The sequence below is a fragment of the Falco cherrug genome, chromosome 15 (genome assembly GCF_023634085.1).
Source record: "Falco cherrug isolate bFalChe1 chromosome 15, bFalChe1.pri, whole genome shotgun sequence".
Classification (NCBI taxonomy): domain Eukaryota; kingdom Metazoa; phylum Chordata; class Aves; order Falconiformes; family Falconidae; genus Falco; species Falco cherrug.
The window spans coordinates 4,741,852-4,756,347 of record NC_073711.1 but is presented as its reverse complement, the minus strand read 5'-3'; the positions used below and the strand labels follow the sequence as shown (position 1 = coordinate 4,756,347).

General features: G+C 39.2%; 1 protein-coding gene across 7 annotated transcripts in view; it reads right to left on the bottom strand.

Moving 5' to 3' along the window:
* Window positions 1–14,496, bottom strand: part of AMMECR1 (AMMECR nuclear protein 1) — an 85,503-nt gene that overhangs the window by 21,375 nt on the left and 49,632 nt on the right. For all 7 annotated transcript variants that reach the window (XR_008735289.1, XR_008735287.1, XR_008735288.1 and 4 more), the window contains one exon: window positions 1,135–1,249. Coding sequence is in view for 4 of the 7 variants with exons in the window: in XM_055727721.1 (XP_055583696.1) it covers window positions 1,135–1,249 (115 nt within the window). In the remaining 3 variants the exon portion in view is untranslated. The remainder of the gene's footprint in view (window positions 1–1,134; window positions 1,250–14,496) is intronic.

Sequence of the window (14,496 nt, the reverse complement as noted above, 5' to 3'; positions counted from 1 at the left end):
AGATTTTCAGCTACTGAAAAAACTCATAATGCCGAGGTTACTGCTGGATACCACCATTCTGACACAGTGGGGCCTCATACCATTGTAACAACAACTGAAATTTCTGTTCAATATACATTTGTTATGTGTGAATACAATAGAAAGCCTCTTTTTCTCTTAAGAAATCATAAATATTTAGTAGGGCTAAGTCATTATTAAAGGGAAATACTGTAACTTGTGTGGTGTCTCTGGCATTATAATATGCCTGTCGTCATATATCTGACCATTTCAAATTTTTATGTCCACTCAGATACAGACTCAAAAAGCAACACAACAGTCACACTGACCAAGATAAGAAGTTCATCTCCAGTCCAGTAACTTGTTTTTTTGCAAGCGCCTAATACCAAATAATTGGGAAAAAGCAGAATACAGAATAACACTTCCTTCAGTAGAGCTTCCCAGAAATAATTCTAAAAGCAGCATTTGCTTCCTAATTTCTTTTACGCTGCTGTTCCAAGAGAACGCATGCAGGTTTCCTAGAACCTAACAATTTAGATTCAGCTCCATGTGTAAGTGGCAAAGAAAACCAAGGGCGATGATTTACTTGGCCTCATTATAGAAGGGCTTTGTGGGGTCTGTGCAGGCCACTTGCTCTGAAAGCAGAGAAGGTGCTGCGAACAATAAATAGCTCACTCCTGCTAAATTAGGCAGCTTGGTTTGGGGTTGCCATTTCTTGCAGTGCTTCCAGAAGCACACACGAGACTTTCACACCAGAGCACCCTCTTTTCCAGAATCGATGGATTGATCTATTGTGTTTCTGTAGTTGGCTGTGCTGCAAAAGAGGTCTCAGGACACCGTCACTCAGACAATACCTTGCTTGATGGAGTCTTAGGCATAAACACAGCTGTGCAGACCACACAGAGTGCCAAAGTGGGCAAGAACACAACTTTATTCCATTTTCATGGCTCAGATTTTTAAGGAGATGACAGTTCTATCACAAAGAGGCTTTTGATTCTATGCACAAAACAAGGTGTGCAGAGTGCAGAACAGTGTCAACTACACAAAATTTATGCAGACAATTTAAACGGTGTGGCTTCTGCCATAGATGTTCATGATATCAAAGTAATTTTCTTAAAAGACATCTGACATCCTTACCTCCCAGTCCATGTAGTCACATACATCTTCAAAGTTAGTGAGTAGAGACACTGAGCAGAAAAGCCGTGGCAGCTCATCCCTCGTCATTGGGGGGAAACGACTATCTTTAAGGGCACTGTTGAAGACAGAAGACAAAACAAGAATTTCAAAGGATTTTTTTGTCTGCGTGGTGGTGGTTTTTTGGTTTGTGGTTGTTGTTTTTTAAGTTCAAGGACCTAATGAATCAACTAAAAAGTATAAAGGACAAAAAAAATCCTGATGAAATGATGACCAGTTTGATAACCCAGCTGCCAGTGCAACACACTGACCAACATTCCCAACTTTTTCCTTAGACATTTGTTTCAGTTCTTGGCTGGCCAGTCAGGAGGTGTTCTGAGGGTCATTCCTTCCTGAGCTGACTTTGCTACTGTGACAATCTTACTAATGAAGCGGCAGAATTTTTTTTGGAAAAAGTTACAAAAGCTCTAGCTCTTTCACTTACAATTTAGTAAATCCCTTTCAAAAAGGATTAAACTATACAACATGAAGTAGAGGGGGAAATTCTATAGCCTGCAATAATCAAACACGTAATACAGTAATCAAACTGTAGAACTTAATTGTTCAGTGAAAAAAAAATGCAAACAATCAGAACATTCTCCAAAAAAGAATAACATACATGCTTACTAGCATAGGTGAATATAAAAAGGTAAAAACCAAGGGCTCTACAGACCTGCAAACCTACAGGACTTGAAGATGTTCTGCAAAGCAGATGGAATGATTAGTAACAGGGAAGCTTGCAAACAGCTAAGCTAATCCTCAGGCTAACGCGTCATTCTATAGACAAACATACACCTAATGGGGTAAAATTCAATACAGCGAGGAGCTATCTGTGCACATTCCAGCACGCTTTGAAAAACGAAGCAGTTAACAGACAGCAAGCAGTACCACGAGTGAAAACATCTTTAAATTGATCCTACTTGCATAAGTGTGGTTAAGAACCAGTTAAATTGGAAAAGGGAAGGTTAAAGTGAGTATGGTATCTCATAGTTTTTTATTCTCTTAAGGTTTGAAATGTGACATATATGAATACAAACATGCTCATCTCCAACAACAACAACCAAAAAATCAGTGATCTGCTAACCGAGCCTTTTGATGAGTAAAGAGAATTTAAGATTAAGAAACTTACTAAAGTACTACCAAGTTCTTCATGTGGCTCCTTGTTTCATCTAACAATTAGATCATTCTTACTCATTTTACTTGGCATTCGGCCAGTGGTTGCCATTAGCTGACAAAATTATAGCCGTGGCCATGTGCTTACAATATGGCTGAAGTCTCTGCATCGAATACCACCGTTTTATATATCAAGTCGAGTAACTTCAATAAAGCAGACCAAATAAAGATTCATAAGCAAAAAAATGTAAAGTTTATCTTAAGGAAATCATCGTATGTATAACCAGAAATAGCTTCCCATCATGAATTAATACCACACACTGAAGAGCTGAAATAGAACCTTTATTTTTCTGGGGTGGGGGGGAAGGCAGGAGTTTTCCCAGATATGCTACAATTGCAAAAAAGAACATAGTATTGGAATTTATAGACTAGAAGCCCTTCTCCAAGCTCTGGTATTTTTATATTACAAAATAGGTCAGAAATTTAGATTTATGAAGACAAATTCATTATATAATAAAGTAACAATTAGCAGGCCTATGCTACCCATTTTTGAGGAGTAGTTCTAGGCAACCCCAGGTAAAGTTGCCATAGATGTGACAAAGGATGTGGGACAGTAACTAGCCAAGATAAATCTTTTATCATTTATGTAGTATAGACAGGCCTGTGTAGACTAGTGAAGAACTAGGAACACTACTGAGATTTAAAGCATAATGCCTGTGATATTTAACTAATGACTTTTGCTGAAGATGTATCAAAAGATGGTATTCTCCAAGGTTTTGTGGATGGGATTTGCAAAGCTAGCTTTGGAACTGCTGGGGACCAGGCAAAGTTACCATCCTCTACTGCCGAGCGTTTCAGAGCAACGTCAGGGATCAACTCACACAGCCACAGAACAGCAGCAACACAGAAAAATACAGACAGCTAATAAGCCCTCATACCCCTCCACATGGCAGGAAAAAAATTAATGTATCGTTAGATAGATATATCTGTAATGGGAGGATACTCTGAAGACAGGGACAGCTCAAACCAAAGTCCATCTAGCCTAGTATTAAGTAATAACCAAGAGCAGCTAGCAGAACAAATGGATATAAGAACATTGTAAACATCCAGGGGTACTTCCCTGGAACACTCTCCAGGCATCCAGTTGTTTATAGCTTAGGTATTTTGAGCCAGAGATGGTATCTCTGCACTTAAAACCTCTTCACGGGTTTATTTAATAAGTGCATGCATATGCACTTTTGATGTTTTACCCCATCTTTTAGTAAAAAATAAAAAATTATGTTCAGAAACCCCAATCCTCTTAGAATCCATTACTACTACAAGTTTGTGTATATGCAAATTTCTCATTTCCCTGAGGTATGCTGTACTTCTATCATATAACCGATCTATTTGAATACACTATGGAAAAGCACCCAGAGAGACAAGCACTATTTCATTAACAAACAACAAATTCAGTTACCTCAGGAAACAACTGTATGCATGGACATTGCCAATATCTGTTTAAACCCATTTTTCATAATTTCTGCAACAATCTTACCATGCAAAACATTTCCCATATTTTAAGAACTTACAGCTTTCAAAAAAAAGATTATTTCTTTTTGGACAACCTGATACTAGTTTTTTATCTAACTTTCAGTTCCCCTCCCTGAAGCTGCCAAAATGCAGTTGGGAATTTCAATTGTTTGAGGCCAAGGTTGTCTACTATGGGTTTAAGCCTGACCCCAGTAACGTTAGCAGCAAAAGTCTCGGGGAAATTCCCACTCACTTCAGATCTCCTGCACCGGCGCTGCTAAATGAGAAACCATCCTTAGTTTAACATACTTTAAGTTGTTCAGAAACAAACCTCGTCCAATGCACGCGTAAGCCCTATCTCAGCTGGCCTGCCCAAATGCTGAGATAACAATGTGAAACAGGGTGGGTGAATCATGGCAAATTTGAAGATCGATAAAAAGGTGAGATACGAAACCTCCACATGAACAGAGTGGAAGCAGAAAGGCACGCAAGGGCACAACAGCCTCAGGCAGATACAGCAAAGTACTTCAGTTTTAGGGAAAGCAGAGCAATGCAGTCAACACCGCACACTTATTAGCAAGCTTAGCTGGCTAATTCCATTATTCAATAACATGACACTGGCACAAATAGCTTCTTTTACATAACCACCTCATGATAACTAAAATATTGTTTATCCACTGACAGTGCCATTTCAGCTATACCTAGTCCCTTCAGAACTGTTAGGTGCTGTGTTACCTTCCCAGTCTGCTGCAAAACTGTCCCTCAGCACCTCCGTGACTGCACACTGTGTGTGTGTGCATCCTGCGTTAAGGCTCCTGCTGCTGACGGTGAGGGGTATCAGGCAGAACAAGATCAGAGATCGAGGATCAGTCTCTGACACCACCTTTAGCGGTCAGTACAGAACATTGCTGCCATTCTATTCCTCCCTTCCCCGTCTCCAGACCCCTGTATTACAATTTGTTTTTCATCTTTTAAAACAGCTTTGCCTCTGTTGTTACAGACGTAAACCAAAAATTTACCTGGAGAAAATCCGAGTTGACAATCAATCAGCAGTTGGAAGAAGCCATACTAAAGGGAGATGCCAACAAGAAAGGATCTGTTTGTGCTGGTGAGCTGCATGTGAAACATTCTGTCTGCTAATGCATAGTCCAGCAATTATACCTGATGCCAATTTTAGAAGAACTAGCTTAAAACTGCATAACCCGGCCCTAACAAGTTTGATCTCAGTGCATCACATACTACTATAAAATTGGGAAACATTCACCTTTTAAGTGCTGTATGCGACACTTAAGAGTATCGGTCACCTCAAACATTCTCTTATCGCTACCGCGGCTGAAACTCTAAAGTGAGTTCCAGATACCGCTGGCAGACCTAAGAGCAGCCCTGCTCCCTATCAGCTCTTCACAGGTTAATGTTTCCATTTTTGCAGTTTTTAATGCTCAGTTAGCAGGAGACCTGTGCCATTAGATGCTTCCCTTCACAATTCCGCCGTTATCTTCGAGCCTAAACTTTCTCTCCGTGGGTAGTGAGTAGGTCACCATGCACTGGCTGTTCTGATGCTGTCAGTAGCACACGCGGATGGAATCCAGCAGATTCCTCACTGGCAGTTGTCCACATTGTACAAACCCTAAGCTCTCCATGGTTAACGGACTGGCATCACCCTCAGAAGTGTCAGCAGATACCAACACTTACCGAGGGCACAAAAGCTTGCAGGAGCTTTTACTTTTGTTGTCCCTGTTCTGGGAAGAAAGAAGAGTTTCTAGAGGCAGCAGCCTGGCACTGATCATACGCTCCATACGCTCTACAAGGACGTAGGGATGGAAACTGACTTTTGCCTCACTTGTCATGTTGATGTGCCTCGTGGTGACCAATTCAAAGCAATCATAAAATACTGACAAGGTAACACGCTGGTTTTCCTCAAAAGCTTGCTACTGGTCTGAGCTGTTCAGAATGAAAATTCACTGTGTAATTAAGTGTCGGCATTTCTGATTAAGAGAGGAGACTGTTCTGTTTATCTGATAGAAGTATTACTTTTTGTAGTATTAGAATGTGATTTTACAGTCTTACTCAATGACAGATTCTTCTGTTAGTTCTTCCATTAGAAAGACAACAGGGTTCTTACAGAACAAAACATAGCATATTAGATACCAGGTTTAAAAAAATATTAATTCCACAATTTTTCTGTTAAACTTAGAATTACAGAAGGGTAACTGGAAATGATTAGTAAAATAAGCTGGAAAAATTAGACAGAGTTCAAAACTATCTTTTAAAGAAAAAAATACTAATTTAAAAAGCATTTTCTAAGCCATCTGTTCTTCATTCCTTAATGCCCAGAACTAATTTACATATATCGCTGCTGACTAAATGGAAGTACATGGTAGTGAGGAGTTGAAAAGAAGCAGTGCCAAGCAAGGGGAATTCTAGCTGGCCAATAAAAGGACATTAGTTTTTCCACATGGAGTTCTGCTCCATGTTACAAGCTAAGCAGGCAAAGTCAAAATTGAATCCTGTTCAAAGAAAGCTATTTTTAGACACAAAATGCATGCACACACACGCACAGCCTTTCTAGTTAAATATTTATGCAGTCTTGGGTGTCCTACTAAGATCAAGTAATTGCCAGTCAACAAAAAAACAAAACAAAGTGTTACTCAATTATCAGTTTTTCTTCAGCTAAGCCATGCTATACAAATCTCAGCTTCTCCTCAAATGAAGTTTATTTGGCTATAAGCTCTCCAGAAATGGTTTTCTATAATTAAATTTTCCACGTACTATTCCTCCTTGTAGTTGGGATATAGAGAAGCTTGCAAACACTTTAAAGACACTGAACATATTTAAAGAAAAGGAAATTGTTTGAAGTATTTTGAGTTATCATAACTAACAGCATGAAGTTTAGCAAAAAAATTAAATTAAAATTTATATTCCTTATGACTACATCTTGGTTTTGGAAAATACCACCAGAGAAGCTCTCTGAATCATCTGAAATAATAATATTAGCAGGTGAACCAAAATGCAATACATCATTGGGTTGTTCATTTGTAATTTCTGTAGGCTATAAAAATGTTTTAAAAACCAAAAAAAGTCAGCTTCAGTCTTTAAAAACCTATGGCTCTTATATGCAATGCAGCAGATGGGTAGCAAACAGTAGGACACAAATTGGGGAAATAAAGAAGTAGTAACAGAGCTACATTACTCACTTTAGAAGTGACTGAAAATCTTTGTGATTGAGTTTAAAGGATCCTTTAAAAAAGTCTGAGAGCATATAAGCATCAAAAATAGTAAAGAAGGATTTAGGTATAGATGAACGAAGGTACTAAACAAATTGTGTTCTTAAAATTTTATTGTTTGCTATTTAGTAACAAATTATTAACAATGAAATTTCTCACTAAGCCTCTTTTTTGGGGACAGTCACATCTACAGACCCCCAAACTAGATTAAGAGTTTAGGCAAATTTGGATACCATTTTTTACATTACTGTAAATTACTTCGGGGGCTTAAACACAGGGGAAGGAGATGCAAAGGATGCTGTCAAACACGGGGCATGGTATCAGTAATACTCACTTTTATAGGAAGTGTAAATGAGGCAGAGACATTAAATGACTCACGCCATTTAGGAGGCTTGCACAGTGAGTCAGTGACAGAATCAAGAATAGAATCCAAGATCCCCGACTCCTGAAATCTACTTTTTGTGACAGCCTCTTTCACAATCTGCTCAGCCTACCATGTAGAAACACAGCTCCCAGAGGATTAATCAAAATAGAACTGATAAATTTAAGCAAATTAATCAAATTGGAAAAAAATATATTTCCCATTACTTTTTCAGTTCGCTCTGCTATAGGCAATTTTCTCGTAACCATTTTCCGATACTGAACACAGCAAAACCAAACCAGAATTTTCTGGCATCTAAACAATTCTTCAGATATCATCAGTACAGTTATGAAAAAATAGGCTAAAGAGCTCGTTTTGCAAACTATTACCCTCTTCTGATAAACAGTACCTAGGCACTATTGTTACTTAAACCCTGTCTGCTCTGAACAGCCTTCTCCAGTTAGCTCACTAAAGGTAACTCCGAGATTGATTCTTTCATGGAGTGAAATCTGCTTTAGCAGCATTACCCCAGCAAATGTGCTCAACGAAGTGGCTCTGTGTCAATAAACTGAGCCCAAAGGGCCTCACTAGTCTTCTTCAATTAATTAAAAACATCCTGAAGTTAGTGAGAGGCAAACTCACTGGATTTTAGATAACAGCAAAGAGGGGTGAGAGCAACAGGAGATACTTTGTGCCAGGGTTTCAGGAAAAAAAACCAAACGTCAATATTTCCATTGCCGGGTTACTGATCAGTGAAGTTAGTTAAAGAGTTTTACTTTTTCATTCAGTAATTTCAATAGGAAGAAATTAAGGAACACTTCAGCGGATCACCAGTATTTTCCGAATGAAAATCAGCTATCATAGCTCGGTTTGGCAGAGACCAGAAAGAACTAGGAGCTTCCAAGTCACGATATGCAATTAATTTTTAAGCCAGAATAACAGGGCAGAGTATGCTCTTCTTCAGAAAGTGAAATTACGATGAAAAAACCTCTCCTAGCTTTCAGCATAGGAGATCAGCCAGCCTAACACGACCCACATGACAGCCTTCTAACAACTTTTATTTACGACCAGCAGAGTTTTGCTAACTGAAATGGCGATTTCAAGGCATGATTTACATGCATCATCAAATCACTTGAATGCAAGGAAAAAGAATGTATTTATATTGTCTTTTTCTTTTCATTTTGGTCAGACTGGAAAAATTTCCAGGAAACAAAACAACTGTGAATGACGTGTTTTTCCTGAACCCTCCCTTACATTTGGGAGACAGAAAGGGAAAGAACAACATTTATGCTTCCTGCACATTATGTTGCTAAGTGGCAGTCACAGGGTAAAAAAAGACAGACTTGTTGACATTTGGCACAGAAATACTTCTCTGAAGTTCTTAGCCTATTCTGCTAGCGCAGTGCAGCAGGTAACGGCAACAGCGTTTCATGTGGGAGAAATAAAGTCTTGATCTGGCATTTTGGCTCTTCAATCAATTTTTTTTTAACACCACAAAACTGAAGTATGCCAGAAACCCTCTCTCCCAATCTCTGTCTGGATTCAGACCTTTAATACGAAGAAGGAATATTCTGATGCTGACTGCCATGCCTCTAGAAGACAACTCTGAACACGTACGTAAATTGTTTAGAAAGGCTCATCAGAAAAGGCCACCTCCATTCATTGACTACGTAAGACAATCAGGTCTCTCTTTCAAGGCAGAGGTGCCTAAAATAAGCTGTCTATATGTCCTGCATAACGCCTTAACTCTCTAGCAAGTGTGGAAACCGTTAGCAGTGTGGAAATTGTTAACTGATTAATATCGGCAAGGCTGCAGTTACAGGACACAATACACTAAGCCAGCAAACACATCTGGCTGGTTTGAATTTACCAAGAGTCATTCAGCTTTTAAACAAAAAAAAAATACCAACAAATTTAAACAACACTGCAGTATTGGATAGTCAGACTTCTTGCAGATGGTGTAACAATATAATGCATTGATTAAAAAAAATACATAGCATCTATTCAGAGCAAAGGAAGAAACGGAAAGATAACAAAAAGTTTACAGTGTTCCATTTCAAACATTTTCCTGAGAGAACACTTCAGGTTGTTACAATACCCTGGAAGGACAAACCAATACACCAAGTTTTTATTACCATTTTCAAATTGCTGAGTAACAAGGAAAAAACCACCTCTGGGCAAAAGGCAAACTATCTACGAAGGAGAGAGAAACCATCGTTCACTCTCTTCAACGTTCCTGAGCTCCTCTCCCAGTCAGTAACAGTGGCAACAGGGACAAGGACATTTCCAAGCCTTTCTTTTTTTTGATTCAGGTGTCAAAAGATCTAAAACCTTCATCTTGAGAGAGTTTGCTACAGCCAAGACACCTAAACTTCTTCATTGTTAAAATTATTCATCTATGTCTTAGAAATGCTAAAAAAGTATAAAAAAATAAAATAGCAAGGCTCCGAACCAGCGCTGCAGCCTCCTGCAGGACAATGCAGGGTAATTCCCAGCTCGGGATGCCACCACCTCTGTATACCATGGCAGATGCCCAGCTGTGCTGTGCGCTAATACTGGTGCTGTGCAAAACACGCCAGGATGGTTCATGGTCTGGAATGAAACAAAGTGGCTGTTGCTGGTGATGACAGAACCCAGCAAAACCTTAACAGTCCTGCTTAATGGGACTACTGTCAAGAAGAATGCTGGGGGGGGGGGGCAGGGGGGGAAGTCATTTTAGAAGTTCACAAAAACTGTGCTAAAACTGGTACATGTTTATGGTTGTGAATCAGATTTTTGTCAACACTTCATTGTCGATCTGCAATTTCTTGAAAGACGTATTTAAAAAAAAATTAACTTAAATATTAGACAAATACATGAGGGGAAAAACCATAACTTGGGTATTTTGTTTGGAGTACTCCTGAAACCTGAACAGAGACAATTAGGATATACTGATTCAACTGCTTCCTGATCACTGCCAGTTAGGGCAGCACAAGCACAGTGCACAGGCAAAAGGTTACGGAAATGTTAAAAAAATATCTTTAATACATATCAAGATTGATACTGACTGCAGTCATAAATGGAAAATTATTTAATGGCGTCAGTTATATTCTTAATAGTGATTTTGTGTGCGTGCGTGCATGCATGGACTGTGCCACCCATACACACAATTAAACAGCAAACCGTACTGGTACTGCTGATAAGGTTCTCGGACCTTGTTGTTTTTCCGCACACAAGTTCACCAGTTATTTAAATCAACAAAAGAAGTATTTCGAGAATATTTCTTGGGATACTTAACATTTCCAGACAAATCCGTATTTTAACCTTGACTTCTTACTCTGGCTATCCTGACTCAGGTACACACAGAGTTCAACTCCACAGCATGCATGGAATGACTGACACGGTCTGGGATGCTTCTCGGGGAACCTGCTGCCGTCAATGTTGAGGATCCGTTAAGACACAGAGCTGATGTGACCTGTATGACCACTGTCTGAAACTTCTGGAGCTTTAACTACTGCTGGTTCTTCAGCCGGGTCCGTCAGTCTTATGCACACACCAGATAAAAATGATCAAACTCCTCACTTACCATTATGAAATTTCTCGTGAGGGAAAAAAACCAAAACTCATAACCATGGAAGCTGTAAAAGCTAAGGCTTCCATAAATTTAAACAGAGCTTTTTAGCAGAAAAAAGATGGGTTTTATACTGCTCTGACAATTACCCAGAGAAATATTCCATCGCACTCTGCATTCTTCCAAGTAAACCCAGTTGATCGTTATGCCACCACAGTGTTACAGTGTGTGGCTATAATGCCTGAAATTCATTTCTCTTCCTTACTGCTACAACGTATCAAGGAAATAACTAAGGCTTGTATGGAGAGGTCCTTAAAGTTTAGGAGAATTTGTGTATGTGCTGTTACGGCCTTCAAATGGAAAAGTATGATTACAGAAGTTGCAGCTCCTGCAATCTGCTCCCACCAGAAAATATAGCGCAGTCAGAACTAAAAACATCCACACAGTAATACTGTAGGTTCCTGATTACATTAATAAGAGTCAAGTTTCTATGGCTTCAACTTCCTTACTGTTTCCTGAAGCCAGAAATCTCACACTATATTGCTTTTGTGGTTCTAAAGGGCTTGCTTTTCTCCTTGCATGTGAAGAAAGAGCAAACAAGTTAAAGACTGCATTTTTGTCATATGGTTTAATCCTGCAGGGTGGGGGGGGATCATTTTGCATTACTATCCAATATGCCCTATGGCACTGGGGGGTGGGGGTGGGGGGAAATAAATGTCAAATTAATCTAACTTTAAGATGTAGTAGAGCTTCAGTAACAGTTCAGAGGTATGCCTTCCCAAAGGTGTGCTGAATCCAAAGTGTTCACATCACGAGGGGTCTGGCTTACAGCAAATCACAACACAAAGCGTGCAATCCCCGCGCATTTCCCAGGTGTAGCAGAAGAGCTATAACCACCACCTTCCATACACTTCGTACTTCCAGAACTGAACAAAGTCAGCCTGGAATACCCATGCACAACAGTTGCCTGCACTGTGCCTTGCTCAGCACAGACCTCCAACGGTATTTTCTGACTCCAGGGGAACATAAGGTAAAGCAGCTGCCTGCTGCAGGCACTAGTTTCTTTGTAGGTGGCAGCTTCTTTTCTGTCTTCTCCCGGTATTGTCCCTCACCCCTCCCCGCATCCATCATCATGCTGGGATAAATGAGGACAATGGAATTCAAAAAGGCGTGACAACTTTTGTGTCATACTCATGCAAACATTCAGGGAGCTGAAAGGTGTCAATTGCCATGGAAATATCCTGGTTTGATACATAAAAAGCAAACCCACTGAGCTTAAAACAATCTCCCAACATAACACAGTAAGCTTGTCACAGTCAAGTCATGCCAGATGCTTATTTAAAAACTGAATGACAAAACTGACCAGGGTTTGGTGTGTAGGTTTTTGTTTGGTGAACACATGATAACAGACTAGTCAGAAAACTCTAACTGAGCTCCAACTGGACTAAATTATAATGTCACTAAAAGGCTCTCCAGCAGATGGCAAAGTTTAGATAATTAACAAAAATGAACTGCTCAATTACATTTAGAACTGTACAGCTTGAGCAAGGCTAACCACTCAAATCCCTACGAGCATAAAAAGAAGTCTCTAGAATTCTTTAGATCTCCAGCAAGTTTCTCAATATTGACCCAAGATCACTGTTTTGCCCCAAAACAGACAGTGAAGTCAAGACAAAAATCTTAAAGGTAACTTCATTGCTGAATTCAACCCTCATTTAAACAATTCACAAAGTGTTACTCCCCTCTAAAGGTGCATTCAAGCCATAATTTTAAAATAAACAAGTTAACATGAAATATTTTTAATTCTTTACGAACTTTTAAAAGCCTCATTTTAAACACATATGGAAACATATGTGCCTCAACGTCTCAGCAATGCAGTAATATATAAATACATGAACAGAATTTGAACATTTATATGTTCGATTTCCTGCAGCTTGTAAAAAGGGTTTAGTTTTATTATACTGTTGGAAGTCTGGAGGGGAAAAAAAAATATAAAAAAAAGTACTGCATTTTCTCAATACTTCTTTTGTCAGCAGAAATACTATAAACTGTATTTTTAGATAAAAATACAACTTCGTTGAATTTTTATTAGTTACCAATATGATTCACTTTAAAAACAACCAAGACAGTGAATACTGGGGATGGCATTTTACAATTAAGCTCAGTTTTGACATTGTTTGTCACAAATACAGAAGCTATTCTATGATTGGCTTATGATCATTTGAAACCACAATAAGGAAAGCAAAAGGCATGGTAGAATATGCAATAACTGCATTGAGAAGGAAAAAGAACATATTCACTTACTTGAGGTGTTACATTAAATGTTTCATAGAAAGAGATTAAGACAATAAAATATTATGAAATATGAAGGTATTGATGAATGTAGCCTGATAAGTGAAATGAAACGGGACGGAATGCAGTCTTAAAATTCTTGAGCAAGTGCCTAAGCTGAGAATAACCCAAGGTCCATGCTGCCTTACAGACTGGAATATGACCACTCATGATACAGGGCACTGAATAACATCCTGGCTTGTTTCCCAAGATACGCGTTTCATCAATATTGCAACTCATCTTGGATTACGCTTAAACCAGCTGGTTTTTATCTAAGTGCAATCTCTTACACATACTGCGAGTACATCTGCAAAGAGATGCAAATCTGAGTGCTGAGTGTAAAGGCTGGTGCATGAGCTCACGGCATCTTACTAATTCTCTGTGTTTTTATAAATATAGTAAAAAAGACGGGCACAAGATGAATGCCCTTGTGTGTAGATAACAAGACCTCAGGGAAAGAAATAGCCACTCCTTATTTCATGACAATTTCAGTTTCCAGACAATCCTGCTATCATGAAGCCATCCCAGCATGCAGACATGAGAATTGCTGCATCAGGACAAAACTTAATTCCTTACTTACAGCAACCAATAAGGCTTCTCAACATTTTTTTCCCATTAATTTTGTGCATGTGTAGGTTTTTATTTCATACATGAATCTCATTAACAGATTAAGCTGCGATTGTTCAATACCTCTACAAATCACTCATTAAAAAAAATTGAGTGTTTTAGATATATAAACACATTCTATACCACCGGGAGCTTTGCTTCCTGCATTTCCTTCCCTTGGTCTTCCACACACAAAAAAGTTGCCTGTAAGCCACCTTCTTATTCTCCTTTTAGTAACTCTGCTACTTTCTCTCATGAGAGCAGGTCACCATTTCAGCCCTTTATTCCTTCTAGTTTTCCATCACAATTCTGTCTACTTGAGGTGGCACATTCAGTGCCACCTGCAACTTCCTCAGCTTGCAGGAGTGACTGGATGCGGCACTCCCAAGTCACCGTGCCCAAGGTCACCGTGCCCGAGCAGCAGAACCTTTGCATGCTCAGCTAAACAGCACCCTCAGTTCCAAGTCTGCCAGCTGTCGTGCTGTACGTTTTCCACTCTAAACCAGGTTTTAAGTAGCAAATAAACCCAGCCGAAGTAGAATGAAAATGAAACTGTGAAATTAAGAAGAGGCAAAAGGTTCTGGTTAGGCTACATCTGTCTATAGCCTCAAAACCTACAGCTCAAGTAT